Source organism: Lontra canadensis, unplaced genomic scaffold (assembly GCF_010015895.1).
Source record: "Lontra canadensis isolate GAN:19392208 unplaced genomic scaffold, GSC_riverotter_1.0 scaffold1, whole genome shotgun sequence".
NCBI lineage: Eukaryota > Metazoa > Chordata > Mammalia > Carnivora > Mustelidae > Lontra > Lontra canadensis.
This window is the reverse complement of record NW_022630995.1, coordinates 64,150,472-64,176,274: the sequence shown is the minus strand read 5'-3', so window position 1 is coordinate 64,176,274 and position 25,803 is coordinate 64,150,472. Positions and strand designations below refer to the sequence as shown.

General features: G+C 53.9%; 1 protein-coding gene across 3 annotated transcripts in view; it reads left to right on the top strand.

The window, feature by feature from the left end:
- The window catches only part of AFAP1 (actin filament associated protein 1), a 128,907-nt gene that overhangs the window by 91,713 nt on the left and 11,391 nt on the right, over positions 1–25,803 (top strand). For all 3 annotated transcript variants that reach the window (XM_032855560.1, XM_032855554.1, XM_032855571.1), the window contains 6 exons: positions 1,927–2,022; positions 4,974–5,055; positions 7,543–7,692; positions 14,473–14,684; positions 17,739–17,884; positions 22,270–22,387. In XM_032855560.1, the coding sequence (XP_032711451.1) occupies positions 1,927–2,022; positions 4,974–5,055; positions 7,543–7,692; positions 14,473–14,684; positions 17,739–17,884; positions 22,270–22,387 (804 nt within the window). The remainder of the gene's footprint in view (positions 1–1,926; positions 2,023–4,973; positions 5,056–7,542; positions 7,693–14,472; positions 14,685–17,738; positions 17,885–22,269; positions 22,388–25,803) is intronic.

The following is a 25,803-nucleotide window of genomic DNA, read 5'->3' as shown; positions in this document are numbered from 1 at the left end:
AGGATCTCAGTAATGACAGCAGGGACAGTGGGTGACCTTGGGGGCTCTGTGAGTACTGGCACGGCCAAGGACCACTACTTGTGTGCCCCAGACCCCCCATGCTTATCAGTCTCAGGCAGGATCCTTTCTGAGCCCTCTGTGTCGATGGTGAGGACACTCTCAGTAGTGACAGTGTTGGCCAGGGGAGCAGCCGCCACGTGCCAGGCACTGGCTTGGGCACTTTGCAGAGAGAATCTCATTTTTTATGGATGTCACCGTTCTGACATAGCAGGACAGTCATCCGGACGCTCCTTCCTTTGCTGGTGAGAAGTAGGCTCAGCAAGGTTGGGCCTTTGAACCAACAGCTGATGCTCTAGTCTCGCATTTCACCAAGGAGACAGAACCAGCCGGACAGGGGTGTCCTCAAACTCCTGCCACCAAGCACACTGGCCTTCTCCAGAAGGAGAAGTGGAAATTCCACTGCCTCCTCTGGAAATTCTTCCTCTGCTCATCTCCGCTCCGGGAGCCCCACCAGTCACTCCCACCCCCGATCCCTCCCCCGCAGTGGAGGGGATTCCTAGGGCCTGCCCCTCCCTCCTCCTCCCTGCTCCTGGGAGCTGCACCACTCCCCCACCTCGCCCCCACTTCCCTGGCCATTCCAGCTCATTCTTACACCAGCCTCTCCCCTTTGGCTTGGCTCTGGTCCTTGTCCTGGACTTGCATTCTGCTCTGTCTGCCCTCCCTCTTGCAACTCACCCACTCCTGGGCTGGGAGCAAGCCTCTTCTCCCCTGACTCCCAGTTTAGTTCCAGCTCTGCCTAGAAGTTTTCCTCTGCTCTGCTGTCACCTGCCTCGCTTCTCCCCCACCTGCTGCTTCTCTCTGCCTCCTCCATCTGAATGGTAGCACCCAGCTGCCTTGGAGGTGACACTTCCCTCCTGCTCTGCCTGACCCACCATCAGGGCCTGCTGGGACTCCAGAATCCTCCGTAAGCTGCTGGTTTGCTCCCTCCCGCCTTTGCCACAGCCTGCACTGCCCCACTCTTGGCTCCGGGCTGCTACAGGACTCCTGGCACGTTTCCTTTTTAGTTCTTGTGTGCTGTCTGCGGCTTCTGACAGTGGTGTCCCCCTGCGTCACAAGCACTGTCTCAGGCCGTGTATGTCTCACAGGTAGGACCATTGTGTCTGCTCTATTGGTGGGAGCACTGGAGCACCAAGCAGTTAATTAAATTGGCCCAAGGTGAAGGCTGGGGTGAAACCCCAGACCATGGAGCTCTCCGGGCTTCGGCACATATGGCCTCCCAGAACGTCACTCCCATCACTCTGGGGCGTGGGCTGCTCAAACCCAGCCTCCTCACTGGGCCTGAAGGCACTGTGGGAGCCTCCTGGTGGTCTGCCCCCATCTCCTGCCACACGGCACCAGGCAGTATCCTTAAACACTCCAATCCACCACAGAGCCTTTGTACCAGCTGGCCCCTCTGTCTGGAAGCCTTGTCTGCTGGTTCCTCATGTGGCTGGGTCCTTCTCGGCATTTGCCTCCCAGCCTACCTGTCATCCCAGTGAGGCCTCCTGATCTTGTTAATTCGCTGTTCCCTTTTCATTAAACACCACCTTCCAGTCTTTGTAGCCCAACTGCCATCTTACTTGACCTTCGTGTTTGGGTGATCCTCACCGTTTGCTGTGATATCTAACTTCCATTGGAATGCAGGCCCCAGGGAAGCAAGGCCATGCATTCTCCCTGTATCCTAAACCTTGCATCCGTCCTGGGATCGGGGAGACATTTGCTGAGTCAACAAATGAGCACTTGGTACCTTGGGACTTAGAGCATGTGCCTCTGGGCCCATAGACTTCCCCGCCGCGCTGTACACCTCTGCCTGTCCATGCCGGCTTCAGCCCTGTAGGTCAGCATCCCCCCTCTGAGATCATTCAGGCCCATCTCTACTTCTCGTAGGTGATCCGAGACGTCTACAGCGGCTGCAGCGGGCAGGCGGAGTCAGAAGGCCCTCCCCCGTCGAGCTCCCCGGTGCACAAGACAGAGCTGGAGAAGGTAAGGACGTCTTTCTCCCCAGGAACAGCACTCTAACCGTGGATTTAGTCCTCCCTCGGTGCTGTGATAGCATTCTCTGAGAATTTGAGCCCTTGGAGGTGGGAGTAAAAGTGCAGTCCTTCTGTTTCTGCATTTTGAGTGCCTACTTCCGTATGAAGCTCGAGTAAGTCCTTTCACAGACCATAGGGCTGGTTTGATCATCCCCCAGCCGTAGCTGCAGAAATGGGTTGAAACGTGCGGAAGAATTTCAGGGGTTCAAGGCTAGCTCGCCGGCCCGTGGCGGAGTTGAACTCTGCGTGCTGGTCCGCGTACATCTGGAAGGCAGTGGGCACCATGTCAGTGTGCCTTCCCAAAGGGTTATTCCCCGCAGGCCAGGATGCGTTCTCCGTCCATTTCTGCTCTGTATTCGGTTGGCTGGTTGGAAGGTGCAGTGAGAGCCCAGCAGTGGGGCTGGAGGGTTGGTCTTTCTTGCAGGAAATGTGTGAACCCAGCACTGCTGGGCGCCATGCCCGGCCCTCTTTGGCTGTGCCCTCCGTGCCTGCACACACCACACACACACGTCTCCTCTCTGTGCAGGCTAGGCGGTGGTCTTGCGGGGCAGCCTGTGGTCCTGGAAACTTCTGAGTCCTCCCCGGCTAACCCCTGCTGCCAGTGAACAAATCCCTTTTTGTCTGTTCTTATTTCAGCCCGAGCTCTCCAGGAAGCAGAACTGATAAGGGTGTGTGTGTGTGTGTGTGTGCGTGTGTGTGTGTTATTAAGTACATATACTATTTAAATGTAAAATATGGCTTATATTGCAAAATTTTGTAAGTATGTATACAGATACACACACATATATATATGTACACAAAGGGTTTATTTTTCTAAGATTTTATTTATTTATTGTAGAGAGAGAGAGAGCAGGAGCAAGGGGAGGGGCACAGGGAGAAGCAGACTCCCCGCTGAACAGGGAGCCCAACATGGGACTCGACCCCAGAGTCCTGGGATCATGACCTGAGCTGGAGGCACTTAACCAACTGAGCCACCAAGGTGCCCCTGAAGAGATTTATTATGAGGAATTGGCTTATGTGATGATGGGAACTGGCAGGTCCAGCTCAACAGTGTAGGTCCATGGGCTGGAGACCCAGGGGAGCCGATGGTGCAGATGAAGTCTGCTGGCAGTCTTCTGGAGAATCCCCTCTTGTGGGGGAAAGCGGGTCTTTCAGGTCACCCCGAGCCTTAACCTGATTGGGTGAGGCCCACCTGCATTATAGCGGGCAGCCTGCTTACACGCATCCACTGATCTCAGTGTTAGTCTCATCACCAGCCCCCTCCAAGCGGACATAATAAATTAACCTCTCAGTCCTCACCCAGACACTGTGACGCAGCTGGCCTGTTTGTTTTTCTCCTAATAACAAAACCCATGCCTGCTCACTGTAGAAATTCGGAAAGCGCAGAAACAGAAAGAGGAGGAAAGAAGTCCCCGGTGAGTCTGCCGCCCAGAGGAGGCAGCCCTCCGCAGCACTCTGTGTAGGTTTAACCAGTGGGGTGCTCTGGTGCATAAAATTTCTTAACGCTGCCTCTCCCTCCCTTCCCTGTATCCTATTAGCAATGTTCCAGCTTTTTGAAAACTTGTAATAAGCAGCAAGCGCTTCTGCATTTTCACCAGGCACATTACCCTGGATCTGTGCATCTCTGCTATTTGTATCAGAACCCCCCACCCCAGGCCTGTCTTCCTTCTTCAGATGGTTTAACACAGCGTGGTCCTTGGCATCTCACTCATGAGTCTTCACTGTGTCTCTGTGACCCAAGAAGAGACTCCCAGAAGCTGGCTTACTAGACCAAATGGTAGAGATATTTCTTATGATTTTGGCTCACGCTGCTAAGCACTCCGCTTTCCAGACAGGCTGCCCCCATGCCTCTTTGCAGAGCACATCAGGGCTCCCATTCCCCATGGGCGCTGGCCATTCCTATCTCTGACGTCTAAGGCCGTCCTCTGAATGCCTGGTCAGACCCACCAACCCAGGCCCCAGGGCTGCTTCCTGGCCAAGAGCTGGGGCAGTGCTGGCTTTCGTGATGCTGTCCCTGGGGGACTTGGCCCATGACAGGCACCCTCTAAAAGCCCCAGTTTCCTCCCTGTGACTCCTCCTGGCGTCGCAATAGGATCGCAGACACCCACCTGCTATCTTTGGCACCACCGCCCGGACCCCTTGATAGCAGCTGGTCGTTATGTTCCCTGCTGCCCTCGTGTCGTCCAGACATTCTGTTTGTCTCCAGCGGGCCAGGCTCTGTGGCGCCGGGCTATGATGCACAGAACCGGGGGACGGGGGGTGCCCAGCCCACTTCCTCTTCCTTCCCACCCCCCAATGCCACAGTCTCCCACCAGAATGGAGGATCCCAGCTCCAAGCAACATCTCCTCTTCAGGCGCCAGCTTGGGGTCCTAATCATGCTCCTCACATCCAGATCTCAGGCCTGAAAGAATTTCAAGTTGTCAGGCGTGCCCTTGGGCCATTTCGACGGTAGCTCGTCTCAGCGAGTATATTCGGAGGGTGTGTGTTATGTGCGATGTCTGACCTCACCCGGTTATTGGTCGGCGACAGGACGAAATTGAGTGCATGGTGAGCTATTTCTGGAAGGGTAACACGGTTTGCTGAGGGGAATATCTTTTGTAATCTTAGTATTTTTTCAAAATTACTTGCAAGCAAACAGGATTTGGACGCAATAGGGGCGGTACTAGAGAGCGTGTTTGTTATACTTTGGTGAGTTTGTTCTTCGTTCCTCTGCTGTTTCTGAGATTTCAGCAGAGAGCTTCCTGGCAGCCTGTCTGTCCCCAAGCCCCGGCCTCTCTGTGTGGCTGTGGACTTGGCCACACTTCCTTCCACTGTGGGGATCACTGTGGACGCATCCACGAGACATCACGTGGCCAGTGGGAGCCACGGTGAGAATAATTTCATCCTTTTTACCCTCACAGAAGCTGTCTTCTGAGAGACCCAGCTCGGACGGGGAGGGCGTCATGGAGAATGGAGTCACCGTGTGTGAAGGAAAAGAACAAGGTGAGTTCTACCAATCATGACCTCAAACATTGAAACATGAAAACGAGAGTAATCAACAAAAGGCGGGGGCCAGCTCCGCAGGCCCTGATTGTGTGACAGGTCTCCTTGGAAGTTTGGCGACAGAGATGGCATGGTCCGGGTCACACGTGGGAAGCACAGAGAAAGCCCTGTGTTTGACGGGAGCCCCATGCGTCTTCACCTGCCGTCCTACCGATCCCTGGCCCGGGTGTGGACGGCCTGTTTTCCGACTCCCAAGCTCCCCGCAGCTCATTTCCTCACCTGACTTGTCACTGAAAGGACTTTGTAGCCAGGAGAGCTGGCTGTCACATGGTATCAGGTGTCAGAATGTCCTTCCTTTTAAGGCTGGATGACATTCTAGCCTCCGGAGGGACCACACTATGTTTATCTGTCCATCTATCAGTGGACCCTTGGGTTCTCCCATGTTCTGGCCATTGCGAATGATCCTACTGTGAACACGGGCATTGGGGTTTTGAATTATTTTTTTTCTAAGTCAACTTTTCAAGCATAAATTATGACCATTTTAATGTAGTACTCTGTAATTGTGGCTTTAATTTGCATTTCCGTAATGACGATGTTGAAGCTTTTTTAATGTGGTTTTTTTTTTTTTTGCCAACCATGTATCTGATGAAATGTCTATCCAAATCTTTGTCCGTATTTTTATTGGATTTTGTTCATCTTTACTGACTGCTGAGAGCTCTTTATGTATTTTGAATACAAGTCCTTTATTGGCGTGTCTTACATGTAACTTTTCCTGGTCCGTGGCTTGACTTTCACTTTCCTTCCTGGGGTGTGGACCGAGAGGAGGGTAGGATTTGCAGGTTGTGGGGGAGTTCTCCTTGTGCAAAGCCAACAGCCTGTGTGCTCGTGGCCCTGGGACCTCTGCTTCCCAGAGGAGAAGACTGCCAACCCATCTCATCTGTGCTCTCACGCTAGAAGGGAACAGACACCCCCCCCCCCAGCTCTGAAATGACATCCCCTTCAACCACACAGCAAGCCAGGCACTGAGAACCTTGAAATCCAAGTAACTTGGACTCTTGGGCGACAACCGGGTTCACGCCAAAAGGTCACGGTCTCTTCCTCTGCCCACGTGATTCCCTGACGTGGTCACGTCAGAGTGCAATTTCAGTTCTCACCATCGGAAGTTACTCAGGGGAAGACATTGTCTGTGTCCTCCCACAGCACATAACATATAATCAAAGCCAGGAAAACTATCTTTAAATTTTGCCCTGAAACAGAAAAACCTACAATCTCAGGTTCCCATGCAGGCGTGGGGCGTGGCAGACATGGGCTTTGTTGGTCCCTGTCCTCGTTTGCCATTTCTTCCCTGGCTCCCTGCTGGAAATCAGGTTCACAGAAAGATACAGACGTCTGGGTGTCTGTGTCAGAGAATGCATCTGTATCTAGAACTCCCCTGCTTTGTTTCCACGAGGACGGTGACCCGGGTTTGCAACTTCTCTGTTCTGTGTCCTGCAGATGCTAAGTCATTGCGAAGGGAGCCGGTAGTTTAAATACACTGTGGCTTCGACCTCAGCTTCTCCCCTTGCTCACTCTCAAGCTGTTTGCAGGTGACAGATCTCAGCAGGGCTCCCCCTATCCCAGCTGTGTTGTCGCTCAGATTCTCCACAAGCTGCATGACCGTGTCTTCGCTGATGACAGTTACGACTTTGCCAACGCTGGGAGTTAGCTTTGCCTCTGTAGCCTGTCCCTCCCTGCATGCCGTGTGCTCACGGTGTGTGCCGCTCGGACCGCTGTGACTTTCCTACTCTGACTTGGGCTGAACATCCTAAGTTTTGAGGGTTTCTTCATAATTTTATTACACGTGCCGCATGCTGCCTTCGTGTAGTAAATAGCGGCACTTATTCTCACATTCCTCTGTACTTTGGCTTTTTCCTCCGAGTCCCTTTCTTCTGCTTTTGCAAAAAATTAATCAGGGGTCCTTGGGGAATTCAAAGTATGATCTCTTCTCTTTGTAGATCTCTTTCCAGCAGGTACTTTCCCAATAGGAGCAAACACTAGCAGAATTGAAAGTAAGAGTAACCTCTTTGCTTTGAGCCATGAGGAGGAACCCTACGCTCCCCTCCCTCCCTGAGTGGCCAGGGTGTAGCCGCACTGCCTCCTCCCGTTCCTCCAGCTCCCCCAGCCTCACAGCCTTTGTGTTGGCCTTCCCAGAAGGATTCCCCGCTGCCCCATGTCTCTGCCGCGTCACCCCACTGTAGATCTCTGCACGGGCCTGGTGCCGTTGGGCCGGCCACCTCTGTGTATGCACACATGCGTGCATGTCCTCCCGCAGAACACCTGTCTTCTGCTCTCTTCTGGCCCACCCCGACCCCTGGCACACAGCAGGTGCTCAGTGAGTGAAAAACAAGGAAGATAAGATTGACCATGATTTAGGCTTTTTAAAAATCTTCTTCAGTTGAAGTCCGTAATCGAAACACACTTTCTTGTTTTCATCGTTGTTCTTGACAGTCAAGAGGAAAAAAAGTTCCAAATCAGAGGCCAAGGGCACTGTGTCCAAAGTCACTGGGAAGAAGATCACCAAGATCATTGGCCTGGGGAAGAAAAAGCCCTCGACGGATGAGCAGACCTCGTCCGCGGAGGAGGATGTCCCCACCTGCGGTAAGACGGAGGGGGCCCGGCCATGAGCATGGCCTCTTCTGCAATGGCCTCTGCTTCCCGTGGGCGTGCTCAAGTCAGGCTGGTGATCCTCAGCATGGCGGGAGAGCGGGAGACATGCGGTGTCTTTACCGCTTCGTAATAAAAGATCTCGCAAGGGTTCGGCCTGATCTCAGGTTCTTTCAAGACGACAAACAAATTCTTTCTTTGAACCCATGAAGTTCTCCCAAATTCCTTTTAAGCATTTCTCAGCTGGGGCACACGCACGTGCCTTGGCGAGCGATGGCAGGAGCATGGAGTGCGGCAGAAGAGCAGGGTCACAGTTGGGGGTCACACAGGGTCACAGCCCTTTCCCCGGGCTGACAGGGGAAACCGAGCATCCTGACAGCACTGCCTGTCTCAGACCTCAGTTTCAAGTGCAGCCTGCTGGACCACCCCATCCTCAGCCAGTCAATAGGAGTCCTCTCTGAGCAGCTGCCCCCCGCATCCCCAGGATAGGGTGGGCACTGGCAACGCAACCCCAGCCCTCCCAGGGTTTCCGTTTACGTGGCAGAGACGGTTCTGAATGAGGGGCCATGGGCAGAGACGTGCAGTGTGACCCGGTGACTAAGAGGAGGGAAACCAGGGCAGTGGGAGTGTCTCCCTGGGACCCTGAGGTGGAGGTGGACAGGGTGGCCGCTGGGGAGGGACGGAGGCTGGGGTTGTACAGGGGTCCTGTTTCCTTGGCCACCATGCAGCCCTTTGCGGGAGAACAGCCCTAGAAGCTGGGCGATGAGGCTTTGGCCTCTATTAGGAACTGAGGCTGGGCTGTGGTGCCCGGACACCCCAGTGGCCCAACCCATGTCCTGTCACCAGGTCCCTGGTCGCGTCCCTCTGCAAACCCATTCTGCTCGCCCTAGTGTTGCAGTGAGCATCCGTCTGCCCACGGATGGGGCCTAGCTGGGGGATACACTGCCCCAAGCGCCCAACATTGGCCATACAGACAGATATGAACGCATTCGACAGCCATCACATCCCAGGGCGTGAACTGTGTCAGGGCGATAGGAGGAGTTGGCGCTGTAGCAGGGAGGTGCAGGGGGTGTCACAGTGGGTGGGTGCCAGAGCTTACAGCAGCCAGGTGTGAGCTGAGCCCCAAGAGCTGGTCCGGGGCAGGTCCCCACTCCCTCTGGCCTTGACGGTTGGGGATCTAGGCAGCCCCACGCGTGAGACTTCAGTGGGCCCAGTACGGTCACGTCCTTTGTCAAGCCTTGGCCGCCCTGGGTGGTGGTACACCGAGGGGCAGAGCGACACCGGACCACACAGAGTTCTGGCACCGAGGGGCAGAAGGAAAAACGTGAATCTGTTGGAGCCGAAGTGCTCTTTCCTGTATACTCTGTCTCCCCTGGTGCTGCAAGAAGCACTTGGTGTGGGATGGTTTGTCCTCACGGGTTGGCCCCGCAGGAGAGTCAGAGATTAAAAATGGAAGGAAGGAATTAGCCAACAAAGGGAACTGCTTTTTCAGCTTCATTTTTGACTTTTTTTTTTTTTTAAGGTTTATTTATTTGAGAGAGAGAGAAAGAGAGAGTGTGTGCAGGAGCAGGAGAGGGCCAGGGGGAGAGGGAGAGAGAATCTGTGTCAGACTGCCTACTGAGTGTGGAGCCCGACGTGGGGCTCAATTCCAGGACCCTGAGATCACGACCTGAGCCAAAACACCAAGAATCAGACACTTAACCGCCTGAGCCACCCAGGAGGCCCTTGTTTTTGTGTTTTAAACTGCTCTAGGTCAGCAGAAGAAGTAGGAATTCTCTCATGAAAAGCCACATTCATGTGGCAGGCAAGGCAGACAGTGGGGTCCAGACCCTCATTACAAACCAGAACGCAGAGCCCCGCAAAGCCATGGCACAGCCAGTGGGGCGTGGGGGGGTGGGGAGGGTAAGCTGGCCCGCTGACCCAGCTCTGCCCCCGCCTTCGGCAACTGCCTACTCATAACCCCTCATAACCCAGCCTCCCTGCGTTGGTGAGCAGGTCCTGCGGGAAATCCTGCTGCTAGCACTTTCTTGGAAACACAGTCGGCCGCACTGAGGGCAGGAAGGGAGGAATCTGGAGCCTGTAATTACCCATGTATGGATTTCTACCAAACAGCTCAGGGGACATCTTTAGCCTCTATTAAGAGAACTTCTTCTGTCCACAAGATTTTAAGACTGTCATGTGGCTCTTCCCTTTGTCCAGGGGCCAGAGAAGGGGCCTATAGGGAAAGGAAGGGGGAAATGACTATTCCCAATGGTTTGGGTATAGCTGCAAAGTCGTAGGCAGAAAATGTTAACTGGATGAAGGCCTGAGACACCTGCCGTGCCAAGCTGGGGCCGTGCAGCCGTGGTCCCTGCATGGTGAGCAGAGCCGAAAGGGCCAGGCCAGAGGGACCATGCTGCTAGGCAGGCAGAGGAGAGCTCCCGAGAGCAACCAAGACCTGGGTTCAAATCCAGCTCTTCTGTGAAATGCAGCTGGGCGAGTGGGCCTCTAGACACGTAATAACAATCCCATTGGGGGATCGGAGATCGTTCCCCCGCAGAGTGAAGAGGGGCAGTGAGTCCCCTGGGCAGCCTGGCAGCGCTGTTCCTTCCTGCCCTGAGGCTGGGCAGTGATGGGGGTGTCAGCTGGGTGAGCGCTGTGCACAGCTACTGTATGCCATGATCGGAGATGGGTGCCAGTCCCCTGAGCAAAGAAGGACCTTCTCTTTGCCCTTCGCTGGTGCTTACGAGCCTCTCTATGAACTCAGCAGTTGTCTGGAGGTCCAGTGTTTGTCCTCTCCCTCTCTGCCCCGTCTGTCCCCCGCTGGACCCGCACTCCGGCCTCCTGGTTGGCCACCTTCTCTGCACTCTGGGAGCTGCGCAAACAGGGTCCTGCACTGAAACCCAAGTCTCTGTGTGGCCCGGGTCAGAGCCTCTGATGGTCCTATCTCAGGGCAATGCTGCAGCGGTCTCTCCTGCCTTCCGTGGTGAGACCAAGAACTACCGTGCACCCCAACCGTGCCCCGGCGCCCGGCACAGAGCCTAGCAGACAAAGGCAGCTCAGCCAGCTCACAGACGGAATGAATTAGCTTAAGCAAATTGCGTTGCCTCCCTGAGCCTCGGGTTCTTCCCTCTGTGAGACAGGCTCCTCCTGAACTTGTTCTCCTAAAAAAATTAAAGATGAAATCATGAGCGCTAAGCTCGGTGCTTCATAACGAGGTCGTAATTTATACTCAGTAAATGCTTTCTGTGATCTCTCATTGGTTCACCTGACGTGCTTATTTTTAAAAAGACCTGAGCACGCAGACGGATTCAAGGCAGCATCATCACAGTGCCTGTGTGTGGTCTGGGTCATCAGAAACACGGAAGGCGCGGTCCCAGGCCCCAGGTGGGGGGCCCTAGGGGGCAGCAGAAGTTGGCCTAGCCTGATGGCCTTGCTGGGTGTTTCCAGGGCCCCTCCTAGCTCAGCTGTTCGGGGACTTTGTGTAGTTTCCAGCGGGAGGGGTTTTCTTACCTTCTATCACAATCTACCCCACAAAAAATCAGGCGACCTTTCATCAAGAGGCGGAAGGAATTCTTGGTATAAGTCACAGAGCTGGGGCATCAGCATCCCCGTTCTGGGGCATGTGTGCCTATTGGAAGACAGGCCCCTAAGAAGGTTAGGTGGGGGCTTGGGCGCCGGGGGGACAGGGTCTGGCTGTTGGCAGCATCATGACCTTTCGTATCCCCGGCCCCCCTTTCCCCCTGACGTCTCCTCACAGCTGATTATAAACTGAGACAGGCCTGGCAGGCAGACGCCACATGTCCCGCCCCATGGAGGTGAACTCGGGGACACTTGGCCCCACTTTACCTGTCCTTCCGTAGCTGCCTGAACTCAAGAGCAGCTCGCGTGGAGGCCAGGATGCTGGGTCTCAAAATGGTGGAATGCAAGAGCGTTTGTGTCTGTCCCCCCTCTGCTCGGGTGTTTGTTTAATCTCGGGCCCGTAGTATTACTTTTATGGCTTTAATGAAACCTTGAGCCTCTTGCCATGGTTTTGCGAGCAATCTTCGAATTCAGAGCAAGAATAATCTCAAAACACCAGTGACATTCCCAACTGCAAAGATACTACCAATAACATCTCACCTAGCGCGATGGATGGGATCTAAAAAGAAATCAAATTGCATTGAAATTGCCTCATGCAGTTTGTGGAACTGACCTGGGCTGGCGGGTGAGCCTGGGGTGGGGAGAGCGGTTCTCACTGGAGGACTCTTGGAGGACCCCCGTGGTCCCCACATCCCAAGGCCTGGCTACACTCTGGCACCACCTGGTGGCCGGTTTGTGGTCCAGCTGAACTATGCTTGGGGCCCATTGGGACCCAGTGTCCTCACCCCATCAGCATGTCAGGGGGCATGGGAACCTACCCCGTGACCCCAGATGCCTCCGATGGACTGTCTTCATTTCCCTGGGCTCCCCACCGCCGGAAGATGGGACTGTAGGGCTGCCCCTCTCAGAGAAGAGCAAAGGACAGTGAGCCTGGTTACCACGGGCTTTCCTGTTTGTAGAAACAGGCCTTACCCGCTGTGATTTTCTTTTTGCTCTTCCCTTTTCGGAACTGAAAATAAATCTGAGAAAGGCATTAAGACGTGGTCATTTCCTATGATGTCATGCTCTAAATAAAACGAGGGTTTGTCCAATATAATCATCCCTTTTATGACTCAAATGTCAAGAGATCCATAACTTTGGTGACTGGGCCGGGTTCACTCGGGGAAGGAAATATCCTGAGAGTGCCTTGACCTGTCCCAGGGATGACCATCCCCCTGCTGAGTGGAGTGTGCTCAGTAACTGCTCCCTCCACATGGCCACCGGGCCCCTGAGACAGTGTCCCCAAGTGCCGAGTTCTTCAGTAGAAAGTCACGTACCAGCTTGAATGGAACCTGGTCACTGTCACCGAGAAGTCCACTGTGCTCTGAGGTCTTACAGCTTAGATTCCTCAAGAGACATCTTACCACCTCACTTCCCTGTCCCCTTGTGCGTCGTGGCCAGGCTCCTACGGTCGTTTCCAAGGCTCCTGTCACCCAGTCATTGGATGTTTCAAGCCTTTGTCTCCCGTGCTCACTTGCTGCCAGGTCTGTAGATGTCCCTGCGCCTGCCCCTGAACCACTCGGGCACAGGGGGTGCCCCTCGCACCAGCCCCAGCCACAAGGTCTGTGAGTATCCTGGAGGGCAGGACTTCCCTGTGAAGCTCGCTCACCCGTGAGTTCCCTAAGTTCCTGGACATCTGCTGTGCGCCGCTTGCTTCCTCTTAAATACACCACCACGTCTGGCTTTGGCCCCGCATGGTGGCTCACGCTCGGCGCGGTCCTCTCTCTCCCCTCCTTGTGTGCATGTGCTCTCTCTCGCTCTCTCTCTCTGACAAATAAAAATCTTCTAAAAAAATTTTTTTAAGATTTTTTTTTATTTGGCAGACAGAGATTACAAGTAGGCAGAGAGGCAGGCAGAGAGAGACGGGGAAGCAGGCTCCCCGCCGAGCAGAGAGCCTGATGCGGGGCTCGATCCCAGGACCCCAGGATCATGACCTGAGCTGAAGGCAGAGGCTTTAACCCACTGAGCCACCCAAGTGCCCCTAAAATTTTTTTTTAAAAAGCTTCAGGTCCGGTTTTCCAGGTGGCCTGCCCCAGTCCCACATCAGGAGTAACCCCACTCCTTTGCAGAGGAGCCCCTTCAGACTCCAGTCAGACCCCAGCCTCTCTCCTCCTCCCTGCACTCCCTCCTAAATATGCAAAATACAAGGAACTTGGGTCCCTTGCCCTTGAGCCATTGGGTTGGCTTCTCCCCCTTCTCTCTTATTTCATAAACACAGCCGTGTGGGCCCCAAGTGTAAGCTTTGGTTGCGGGAGAAGCAGTGCTTCTGGCATTTAGGGGTTATCAGTAGACCGGATGTCACGCTGAGCCGAAGGCAAGCTTCCACTCTTCACGTTCACCTCGGGAATTCATTGAGCAAGTGTTTATCTGTCGGGCAGAGAGCGTCTAGGAGCCCTGTAACTTACCTGAGTGCTTGGGGTTCTGTTTTATGGGATTGCCTAGCACTTATCCATGGCTAACGATGTGTGGATGCAGAAACAAAGTGTGGTAGAGACCCAGAGAGAAGCCAGATGCGCTCTCCCAAACCCTTTGGGAAGGCTTCGTAAAAATCAGAACTGGAGAGGATTCGGGGCGTGTGGGCATGGGCACGTGTGCGCACACGTGCGTGAGTTGCCAAGGTGGCTGGATGACTTAAAGTGTCCTCGTTTTATTTCTTCCTCTTGGACCTGAGTTTTCTGTGCCATGTCGCTGCCTTCCCCCGTGTCAAAGGCAGGGGGCGGTCTCCTCCTTGCATTATGGAGCTGGTACGCAAGGCCCCACCCCTGAAACCTGGATCCCATGCCTCCTCAGCTCCCATGGTGTGTGCTTGCCTGCTCATTTGTTTGTGACAAACGAGGGCCATCGGTTTCCCGTATTTGAGCCTTCCTCTTGTAGAAATGACAGTTGCTGTTCTTACAGTTTGATCCCGTGTGCAGGGGTACGTGGGTCTCCCCATAGTGGTAACAGTGTCATGCAGGGTCAGAGACACGGGCTTTCAGACCGAAGCCTTTCAAGCCCATCTCGGTGGGCTTCGCCTGTCTGACAACATCCTCAAACTGCGGGAGTGCGGGGGCTTCTGGGGTGGGCCGTCTGCCTCACGAGGAGCCCGAGAGCTGGCTGAAGGGAGTGGCCGGGCCGCAGAGGGTGCGGGTTTGGTTTCCGCGTGCTGACTGCCCACCATTGGTCCCCCCGCAGGCTATCTCAACGTGCTCTCCAACAGCCGCTGGCGGGAGCGCTGGTGCCGGGTCAAGGATAACAGACTCGTCTTCCACAAGGACAGGACCGATCTCAAGACCCACATCGTGTCTGTTCCTCTCCGCGGCTGTGACGTGATCCCGGGCTTGGACTCCAAGCATCCCCTGACCTTCCGACTGCTTCGCAACGGGCAAGAGGTGGCCGTGCTGGAGGTAAGGCGCCATCTGCAGCCACACTCCGAGATCCTTCCCCAGGGCACCGTGGCTTCCAGCCATGTCCTTCATGCCCCACCCCCCCACCGTGGTGGTCTCTGCCAGCCTTTTCTGTTGCCTCCTCCCTGGGCTGCTGCCCGTTCTTACCAGCCGTCCTGCGCCAGCCCTCCGCCAGACTTCCTTTCCCCCGCGTGCCTTTGCATGGAGATGAGATACGGGACTCCGTACAGTGTACTGGTTCCTGAAAGCAGCATAAATATAACTCATTTTTCCCCTGACTGTGGTCCACTGTGAAACGACGTTATTTCTTTAACTTGCCCTTAGGAATATTCTTCTCTACAGACAAAACACAGATTTTTAGACAAGCTTATAGACCATGGCTTGTCTGCCAATCCTACAGAAACGAAAGACCATCTTTAATTCTGAAGAGCCCTTGGCTTTGTGTGCGTTCGTTCCATGTCTGCCTGCTCTCCTGGAACGAATTCTTCTCCAGAGCAGAATAGCAAATGGAGCTGGTTTCTTAGCTCTCTGCTGAAAACTGGCAGTTTTATTTCCCTCTATTACACTATATATTTTCTGCCCACTGTGAATTCAGACCTTCTTTTCTCTTTTTGTGCGTTTACATTATCGTGACTAAGATGCAAAGACTCACACGCACACACACCTGTGCCTGCGTACCAGGGGTGTGAACCCTCGGAGTTGGCGGATGAGGGCCATGTCAGTGGCGGGAATGAGGCTGCCTTAGGTTTGCTGGCATGGCTCGGGGGCACTCCCTTACTCGGGCATAGAGCCAGATTCTGAATGACTATAGTTATAGATGGATGGGAGCAAGTCCAGGGCTTGGGGCCAAGATCACGGTGGCCCATGAGGCCATCTCAAAGGTCTTGATAGGATATAGGAGATTGTTTCCGAGACTCTTTTCACAGAAATGACTATTTTTGGCAGGGGGCGCGGGGGGAGACTAACACTGGAGTTCTTCGTACCCTGGGCTGATAGCGCATGAGGCTGGCCTGGATGGACTGTGGCCGACTGCGGCCGGCTTCAGACTCATGGTCCTGGGACCTCCTGGGGTGGTGTGTGTGTGTGTGTGTGTGTGTGTGTGTGTGTGTGTGTTTTCACATGTACGTATTTGTGAGCTTTTGTAGACACATGGATGTGCGTTCATACGTACACTTCCGTATCTATTTCTTATTAAGAGCCATGGGATTGTAACTAATACCTCTCATTTCAGCCCAACATCACAGGGTCTTTTTTTTTTTAAGATTTTATTTATTTATTTGACAGAGATCATAAGTAGGCAGAGAGGCAGGCAGAGAGAGAGGAAGGGAAGCAGGCTCCCCGCTGAGCAGAGAGCCCAATGCGGGGCTCGATCCCAGGACCCTGAGATCGTGACCTGAGCCAAAGGCAGAGGCTTACCCCACTGAGCCACCCAGGCTTTACAAGAGAATATTTTACAAGAATATTTTTTTATGAAGAGAACAGTTAATAAGCTCCAGAGTAATTGAATCAATCTCACGTTACATAGCGTGTTCAAATACTTGTTAAAAATGCTTAGATAGAATAGTAGCAGCCAGTCAGTATGGGCGCAGTCGCAGACACAGCCTGGCTGCAGATTTTGTTTTGGGGAAGGACAGAAGGACCTCCGGTGAAGATAATATATGGGATTTTTATTTACCCAAGTATTCAAATGAATTCACTTTAATTCCACGAACATTGGCTACACTCTCCCTCTGTGAGGCACGGGACTGGAGTGCCTGCGGCTTGTCCTGGGGCCTCACTCAGTCCTGGCTAGGGAGGACTGGTTACAGCCAACTGCATGAGCGCAGGAAAAGTGGCTTCTGTCACGTTAACAGCTCTGGGAATATTTACGATTACGTGTATCCTGAGCTATGTTCAACTTGTCAGGGCTATAAATAGAAAACCTCATTCTCTTTAGTCCTTAAGCTAGACCTAATAGATCTTTCTGGGGAGCCCAGGCCGCTCAGTCGTTAAGCGTCTGCCTTCGGCTCAGGTCATGATCCCCCGGGTCCTGAGATCGAGTCCCGTGTCGGACTCCCTGCTCAGCGGAGAGCCTGCTTCTCCCTTCGCCTGCCATTCCCCTTGCTTGTGCTCTCTCTTTCTCCATGTTTCTCAAATAAATAAATTTTAAAAATAGATCTTTATATTAAAAATTAGTAATTTTAATGAAAATATTTTTCTTTCACATTCCATTAACTCATGCACTTACTAAATAGCTCAGTGTCCCCTAAACCTTAAACATTATATTCTGATGAATCAGATGTTTTGAACACCAGTATAAATGTAAAATTTCTGATTTTCTAAATCACATAGTGAAGACAACTTAAAAATTTAATGAACAGGATCTTAGGGCTCTCACTCAAACCTGCACATTCAACGGGTTCAATTTGGGGTGGGGACCATTTCAAACATCTTTAAAATGTCACACGTAAAGCAGCTACTGACTAGAAAGCATAATCCCACTGGTACAAACACAACAGATGGAAAGAAAGTTGTTTGTACCACCTAATCAAGAGAATTAAGATGGCCTTTTCAGGCCAGGTTAGGAGGCCCCAGCAAGGGCTAAAGAGGGTCTGGGGCACTAGAGACAGAGTTCGGGCAGGGCCCAGGGAGGCATGGGCCCCATGGGATTTCAGGCCAGCAGAGGCTAGAGGAGCTCCTCCTTCTGGCCAGAATTTGTTGCCAAATTAATGATGCTTTCTAGGCAACTTCCTTCAGCTGAGATTTAACTCCCCATGGTAATTTCTACACCACACATCTGCTGCCTTTCCCCAAAGTGACAGCACGGCACCCCAGGACTCCGATTTTGTTTCCTCAGGTGGACATCATGCCGTCACATCCTGCGCCAGGACTTAGTGTGCACGTGTGAGGGCATCACGTGGGCCGGACCGTGTCTCTGTGCCTCTTCGTGCTCCCCACGTGCTTCCAGGCGCACGCCCGCCCTTCACTGCTACGCAGGGTCTGGGCGGACGTGTGGGGGAATGCGAGACTCCTTACCGCCACTTAAATACATGCCCACTTCTCCCTTCTCCCCAGGCCTCCTCTTCGGAGGACATGGGCAGGTGGATTGGGATTTTGCTGGCCGAGACAGGGTCGTCCACAGACCCTGGGGCCCTGCACTACGACTACATCGACGTGGAAACGTCTGCAAATGTCATCCAGACGGCCAAACAGACCTTCTGGTAAGATCTGCTCTTCTTTCCCTAATTGTTACTTTTTGCGTGCCTAGACTTGGGGGAGAAACCTACTAAAGACTGTCGCTTTTGTGTAATACTGATCCAGACTCTGCTGAAATATTTGTCATTTCCTCCCTCCGTGTTTTCTATCAGAGCAGGGGTGGCGAACTTTTTCTGTGAGGTGCGAGACAGTAAGTATCTTTGGCTTCAGGGGCCAAATGTTTACTGTTGAAACTACCCGCTCTGCCATCACAGCCACAGACTTTGGGTAAGGGAACCGATGTGCTGTGTTCCCATAAAACTTTATTTGCGGAAACAATCAGACAGGTGGCTCACAACAGAGCAGGTGATGGGGTCATATTGTCCGCAGGTGACGGCGGACATAGCAGCCGATTTGGGCAGACCCACTGGTGCTCTGCGATGGGGAGACCCATTGTCCACAGCGACGCTGGCCTGTTCTCCAGGAGCTCCACCGTCTAGTTCGAGCACACGCGTGGTGCGTGCGGCGAGTTCGCACAGTCTGTGTGTGTCTCTCGAGTGGTGCCATAAAAGGGACATTTAGGGCTTGGCTGAGACGCTCTGGGGCCAGTGGAGGCAACGTGGGCTCCTAGGAGGGATTAGGCCCAGGCTACAGCCAACTCAGGTGAATAGCCTTGCCCACATGAATTAATTTCTGCATACAGCTCTTCCGGAAAATGCCCAGTGACCCTAGAGGTTTCCTAAAGTCCAGACTCCCCGTTCTTACAGACTGTCCTTTGTGTCAAATCGGGATGACAGTCAAGTACTGACTCTTCTGTTCTTGTTCACTATTTTTCCATAACCACACTCTTTCCCCTCAGCCATGGGCACGTGGGTTACAGCGAGCCCCCGATCACTCAGCACACGCAGTAAACGAGCACATTTACTCCAGTGGCTCTTCGAGAAATGTAACATCCATAAACCGGGTCTTGCAAAATCTCCGCATCTAGAGCGACCTGAGAGAAAGGAGTTTGTGGTGCTTAACTGCTTCTTTGGAACTTGATTAACTCACGGAGCACAGGGCCCGTGGTTGTGCATGTGTGTCTCCAGCTGTGATCAGCCACTGGTAACCACACCGCAGAGCAGCCCAAGTAACAGCATTTCCCCTAAAACGAAACTTCCCTTAACAGTTCCCCTAGAACAAAACTCTGCCTCTGCCTTCCAGATGAGTATTCATCTAACCAAATGGGGGAAGATCCCAGGTTTGAGAAAGGACGTAGATGGCAACATTGAAAAATTACTTATTAAAAATACATGCATAAGGAGTTTAGGGCTACAGGAATTTTGCTACCTCATTAAAACCTTTATAAATGTTAGTTTGCAATAAAGGTTATTTTCGGTTTTTGGTGTTCTAGCTGAACACGCGCGTACAACTAGAGAGAAGAGATTTAACAAGCAAATGATGTTCAAAATATAAAATATGGCAGCTTGCGAGTGTCATAAATGTCCTGGGATTAAATTAATTTTTGCTTTTAAGCAAATTGGCAGTTGGTTAATGAATTCTTTCAAGGTCATCGGGGGAGTGTCTGTGAGCTGGATATGTCTGAAGGGGGAGGACAGTGGTATGTTTTGGGAAGAAGGCAGTAAAAGAAGAAACAGTCATTTAACTTCTCCTGGGAGAAGTGGTGTATTTAGGAATATCAATAATGGTAAACAGTTGGAATTTATTTTCCCCAGGCCTAGCCTATTTTTAAATGAGGTGCATAGATTATATGACACAAGGGAAACATTCTGGATTTTTTCCCTGAAACTGTTTCAAGTGACGCTCCATTGAAGACTCATGAGCTATTGCTAGTCATGGTGGGCTGGGGGGAGGAGGCATGGGGGGCTAAAAGGCTGTGGATCAGTGTGGGCAGAGAGGGCAGTAGACAGACCAGGAGGGACCCATCAACCGGAGTTGCCTTCTCACCGGAACCCCTTACAGCGGGATGGACCTCGAGGGTGTTGTGCTGGGGGAATAAGACCGAGGCAAGGGGACGTATTCTGTCGATGCACTGCTGTGGCCGGTCCACAGAGGCGGGAGGCAGATATGGGCTCCTGCGGGGTGGGTGGAGAGGTGCTGGGGTGAAGGGCGGGGCCGGCCTCCCAGCCACGGCAACGCCCGTCCTGCCCCAGAACCATACACTTGGCCATGGTTAGGCAGTAGACCTTACGTTGGCTTTTCACACAGTACCTGTACTTCTTGGAGAGGCTTATGTCTTCAACAAGTGGCCTGGGCCTCTCTTACGTCATTTCCGCTATTATATGTGGCTAAAGCCTCTATGGCAAGAGGAGGGGGTCCCGGGCCGCACACGGGGCTCCCGGGCTGCCTAGGGCCCAGATGTCTGTGTTGGGAGCACAGGTCCCTCTCTGAAAGGCCCAGGCCACTTCCAGCTGGACTGCGCATGTGTGGGACGTCACTCCCTCCCACACCCCGTTGACTCGTAGCACCCTGCTTGTGTCCGCTCCGAGGTCTGTCCCGTCCCTGGTGGGCCCCGCTCTGTCCTGGTGTCCCAGCACCCAGCAAGCGTGCAACAGTCCCCACCACCAGGGCTCTGGTTGTCCAGTCAGTGACCGCCATGCAGGGTCAGCTGTGCCCATGCTACCTAACCCCCAAATCCCCTCTAATGAGACGTTTACGTTAGAAAAATATGTATTTTAAAACAAAAAAATCCTCTGTTGTGGCAGAAGACTGACATGCTTAAATTTCTCTTTCTTTCTTGTTTATTCCTTGTCTATATATTTCCTTTTCCTATATGTAATTATCTGTATTGTAGGTACAGAATAATCCTATAGGTTTTGTCTGTTACACATTGAAGAGCCTGTGTGAGGTGGGACTGCCGTGCCCACCTTCACCCAGCAGAGGGCGCACCTGCATGCAGAACCGCAGAGAGGGGTCCCCTGGACAGCCGGCTCCTGGGCTTCCCCAGGGAACCAGGAGCTGGCTTCCCCGGAGACCTCATTCCCTGTCCTGCCCTCACCAGTGTCCTTTCCTCCCATTGTTATACATCTGGTTATCCCAGAAATGTAAGATCCTGCGAAGGAACACAGTATCATTTTGGGGTTGGGGGTCCCTGGGTGGCTTAGTGGGTTAAGCCTCCAACTCTTGATTGAAGCTCAGATCTCGATCTCTGGGTCATGAGTTTGAGCCCCTCATTGGGCTCCACACCCAGTGTGGGGCTTCAAAAAAAAAAAGCTTATATATATATATATATATTGCAGACTATTGTAGTTTTAGCTGTTTAGTTATTTTAGTTCAGAGGAAGTGCTCTCGGGGTCCTCTCTTCCCTGGGCACTCATATCACCCACTTCTAACAAACATAACTTCACGAGTCAGCCACTGGCGTGTCCATGGGTGCAGCAGGCCTTGGCCAAGAGCCTCCCGGGCCAACACGTGAGGTCCAGAACAAGCAGGAGGGACCACGGCCATGCTCTGGGGGCTGATGTTGGGGGACGAGCTCATCACAGGACACATCAAGGAGTGATGAGCGACACACACATGGAGGGGAAGGATAGCGACTCTGAGGGGCGGGGGAGTTCTGCCTACTGTGGGGGCTCAGGTGGGGCTCTCCCGGGGAAGTGAGTCCCCGCCGGGGCGGGAAGAACCGTGGGGGGCTCCGGAGGAGAGCTGCTGGGCAGAGGGGACTGCGGAGTGACGAAGAAGCAGAGAGATGGCAGGTGGCCACCAAGCCCTGCAGGCCACGCAGCACTCTGACTGCTCTGGGCGCACAATGGACACCAGTACCGTGTGCGCAGAGAGTGACCACTCCAGCTGGCCTCCCAGAGATGTGCGCTGGCCGCTGGCCACCTCCCCCAAGTTCAGGCGTGGGAGGGCCAGCCGGAGGTGAGTGGCATTGAGGTGGGAGGCGGCGGTGCCACACGAACACGGGAACCAGAGCAATGCATGTGGACTGGGTGCTGTAAAGAGCTGGGGGTCCGTGAAGTTTCCCAAGAGACGTCAGATGGTCAGTCCCTCACTTTTGCCCCCTGGGTCTCTGCCTTTGAGTGTTGACGTTGACAGGCAGGAAAATGCTAGAGAGTAGCCACAGACGGCATGGGCCCCTCGGAGGGTGGGGCCACTGCCCCAGCCAGCCGGCGGCCAGCCAGGCGCCCTCGTTGCGCCCTGCAGACACGGAAGGCGTGGCATGTACTGAGCACGGTCCCGTGCCACACGGTGTCTCATGTCCAGCATGCTCCACCACCGTCCTTGCCACCGTTCTACAGGGTGGCTGCTCTCGACGCTGTCCTCGGTACTCACTGGACACACCACGTCTGCCAGGGGTGCTGGTGCTTTTGTCCCCTGCCGCCTCTGGCTGGGCCCTGAGCATCCAGCTGGACTCAGGGAAGATTCAGGATTGCTTGGGGGAGGGTCTAACCCCCTTCCTCTCCTGCAGTTTCATGAACAGGCGCGGCATCTCTGCCAACCCGTACCTGGGGAGCACCGCCAACGGCTACGCGCACCCCAGCGGCACGGCCCTGCATTACGACGACGTCCCGTGCATTAACGGCTCGGTGAGTGCATCCTCCTGGCAACAGTCCGGGCTCTGGCGTGTTAGACGTGGGGCGGTGGGAGCACACCTATGCCTGAGGACCCCTGACTTCCAGCCCGGAGCCCCAGGGCTTTCCGCCATGCTCTGGGGCAAGGATGAAAACTGTTTCTCCTCCCTCCTCTGCTGGTTTTTGACTAGCCGTCCATCTGCATCTGCACAAGTAGGGAACCAGACCTCAGGACCCTGAGTGTCATTCAGGGTCCTCGTCATCACTTAAGTGTCTCTGCACGGCCCAGAATACTGAGTGAAGGCTAGCACGTCAGGGTCTGTAACCTGGATACACCACAAGAGAGTACAGTACAGGTTATCGCTCAGCAGTCAGTGCTTGGAAAAGAGCTCAGGGAACACCCATCACAAGAAGCATTGCCACGGCCAAGGCCACCTGGCATGCTCCCTGGGCCAGGCCCCAAGCCATCTCCTGGGCACCAGGCATGAGGCCCATGGAGTCCACAGGCTCCTAGAGGGGCACTCAAGATATAAGCCTGCCATTGGTCCCCCAGGATTGGGTGGGCTTAGTCTGGGCATCTGTGTCAAGATCTAGTTCGAAAGTTTGCATAGGATGTGTTGATTGTTGGTTTTTTTCAAGCTTGGAAAGTCTGTTAGATTTTTTTCTTGTTGTTTTGCTCACGCATTCTTTTCTCCATACTTTGGTGGCAGTCCCCAATTGGCTCCCTGTTTTCCATGGTCATAAAATCCACACCTGCCCGAGGCAGGAATGGGGAGACCACAGTCTTCTTGAGGGAGGTGCAGAGGTCGATCAAGGACTCCTGGATCTCAGAGATAGAAACAGACTGAAAAGAAGGTTTCTGTGCTCTGGGTCAGAAGTGGCCAGCCAGTTACCACATGCTATGTGTCCTGTGTCCTGTGTCCCGTGTCCCACCCTTTCTCCCTCCTTCCCGATTTTCTGCACGTCCCCCAGCGCCCGGGCTCTGCACCAGGGATAATGGCCTTCTGGTCCAGCAGGGCTGAAGAGGGGGTGGGGGTGTAGCGCAGAGTGAGGGCCAGGCCTGGCAGGCTCACATGAAGATCAGGGGCCGCCCTGGGACATGGGGGAGGGGTAGGAGCAGAGCCACTGCACAACCCCATCCTGCCTACAGGTCCCTGAGCTGGTTTCCTGTCTGAGGCTGGGATGGTCAGGGCTGGGGTGGGGAGAGAGTCCCGGCGCAATGAGAAAATGTGCGCTCCTGACCCCCATCCCCACCTCCACCCTCACTCCCGGGATCTCCAGAGTTTGAGGTGCTCCTGCTGCCTACAGTGGCCCTGACTTAGGGAAGGCTGCGTGGCGACCTCTGTGAGAGCAGGATCTGGAGCGGTCTCTGTGCGTCTTCCTGGACACAAGCCACGTCCAGGGTGGCCCCAGCGGTGCTGGCTCCCAACGGTTCTGGGTACCCACAGCCCCCCTGAGCAGTGTCGCCCTCATTGTGGGCCCAGCCCCCAGACCCATTCCCACGGAATGCTCTGCCGCTCTGGGCCCTCAGCCTCCGCGGCTGGACAGCAACACAAACCTGCCTCCAGCCCTGCCCGCCCCAGGGCCCCTTTGGGCCTCTTTCCCTGAAAGGTTTTTTTCCCTCCTTCCTTTCCTTCAACACGGAAGCTGCAGGGCGGGCTGAGCGCCCGGAAGAGCCCCAGGCCCACCCAAGCACCACCCCACCCACCGGCCCTTGCACCTCCGTGTGGGTCCTGCAGGTTCAGGCTGGCCCCCAGGAAGGAGCTTGCTTTAGGGTCCCCGCAGCACCCTCTGTGTCAGAGAGAAAGGCCCACTGTTCTGCAAGGGCTCTGCGTTCAGCAGTTGTGAGCCATTCCTTCCGCATGAGGACGGCGCACAACGCAAGGTCCTGTGCGCGGCTTCGGCGTCTCGCTGGCTTTAGTGACGGCTGTCCTGAAGCTCGGGCCTCTCCTTGAAGTCTGCTCCTCCACACTGGGCCCCAGTACCATGCAGTCCTTTCCTGCTGCACTTTCTGAGCTGAACCTTGACCTTTCACCGATCTCTGTCACCCTGGGGGACCCCGTGACGCCAGCCCCAGATCGAAGTCTCCAAAAGGATTTAATCCTGAAACCGCTATGGAGTCTGTTCTGGAAGCGCTCCCGGGAGCCCGATCCTCTGGTGTGTGGGGAGGGGATGGTGAGCTTCGAAACGAGCGTGTGCCGGTCAACCTCACGGGGGCGTCCCATCTGGGCTGCGCGCGTGGGCCGCTGTGTTTAGATGATAGGAGTGTCCCCGCGTCACAAAAATAGACCCCTGGAAGTGGCTGCGAGGGGACAGAGGGCTCCTCCCTTGAGGTTTCAGGCTGTTCCTATTTCCGTAACAAAAGGCTGTGATTACAGTCTGGCAGAAGGAGCCGCTGCCAGAGGGGTACAAAAATAGGGTAAGATGAGCACAACATAGGAATTAATATTTCTCTCTCCTTTTGGTAAATGCAAAGCAATTTACAAAGACCTTTAAAATGGAAAGGGCTCTGGCTGCAGTTGTAAGTTTAGGTTTTCATTTATGCTTTCACGTCCAGGCTCTGAAGCGGCCTGTAGCTATTTCAGTCCTTTGTAAAAAGGTTTTCTGCTAAGACGATGCCATTATATCCATTATATGCTGAAAGGTCCTCTTTTCTACAATGATTGCATTTCTTTCTTTTGACAGACTATGTTTTGGTCGTTGGGCTTCTTTGAGGCATAAGTGTGGCCGCTGGGGGCCCAGTAAGAGTCACCTGTGCCATCCAAGTCCCTGGGGCCTGCCTGACGGATGGGGAGGGTCAGGAGGGGCCTTTCTCCCCTGGGAGAGCCTGCAGCTGGGAGGCAGCTCACTGTGCGGGTAGGAGCCCGGCTCTGCCTCAGTTTCCCCCTGCCTCTTGAGAGTCCCCTGGGAACCACACGGGTCAACAATTGTTAAGGACTTCAAACAACATCCAGGCGTAGTCACGACTATAAACTTAAGTGCTTCTCTGGGATCACAAGGTGCTTTCTGGAGGCGGCCAGACCTCTGGGTTTCACCAACCCCCCTCCCGCCCCAGTCTGGCAGGCCTCTCCTTACGTCCTGTGGCTTCTGCTCTCCAGATTAGAACTTCCAAAATCTGGCTCTTTGAAGAAAGAAATGTCAAATCAGTTCTTTTTTTCCCCTCTATCTTAAAAAAACAGAATGACACAAAAATTTCCTAAGCCAGTTACCCTGGGAATGATTCAAGGGAAAAAGAAACCTTGGCTGAAACCTCGAAGCAGAAACGTTGTCCACCTGCGTGTGTTGTGTGTGTGTGTGTGTGTGTCCCATTGGTGACCGTGTTTTATGGGGTACCTGCATGTGTTCTGGGGGTATGCGTGTGTGTGTGCGTTCCATCGGTGACCGTGTTTTACGGGGTACCTGCATGTGTTCTGGGGGTACTAATAATATCT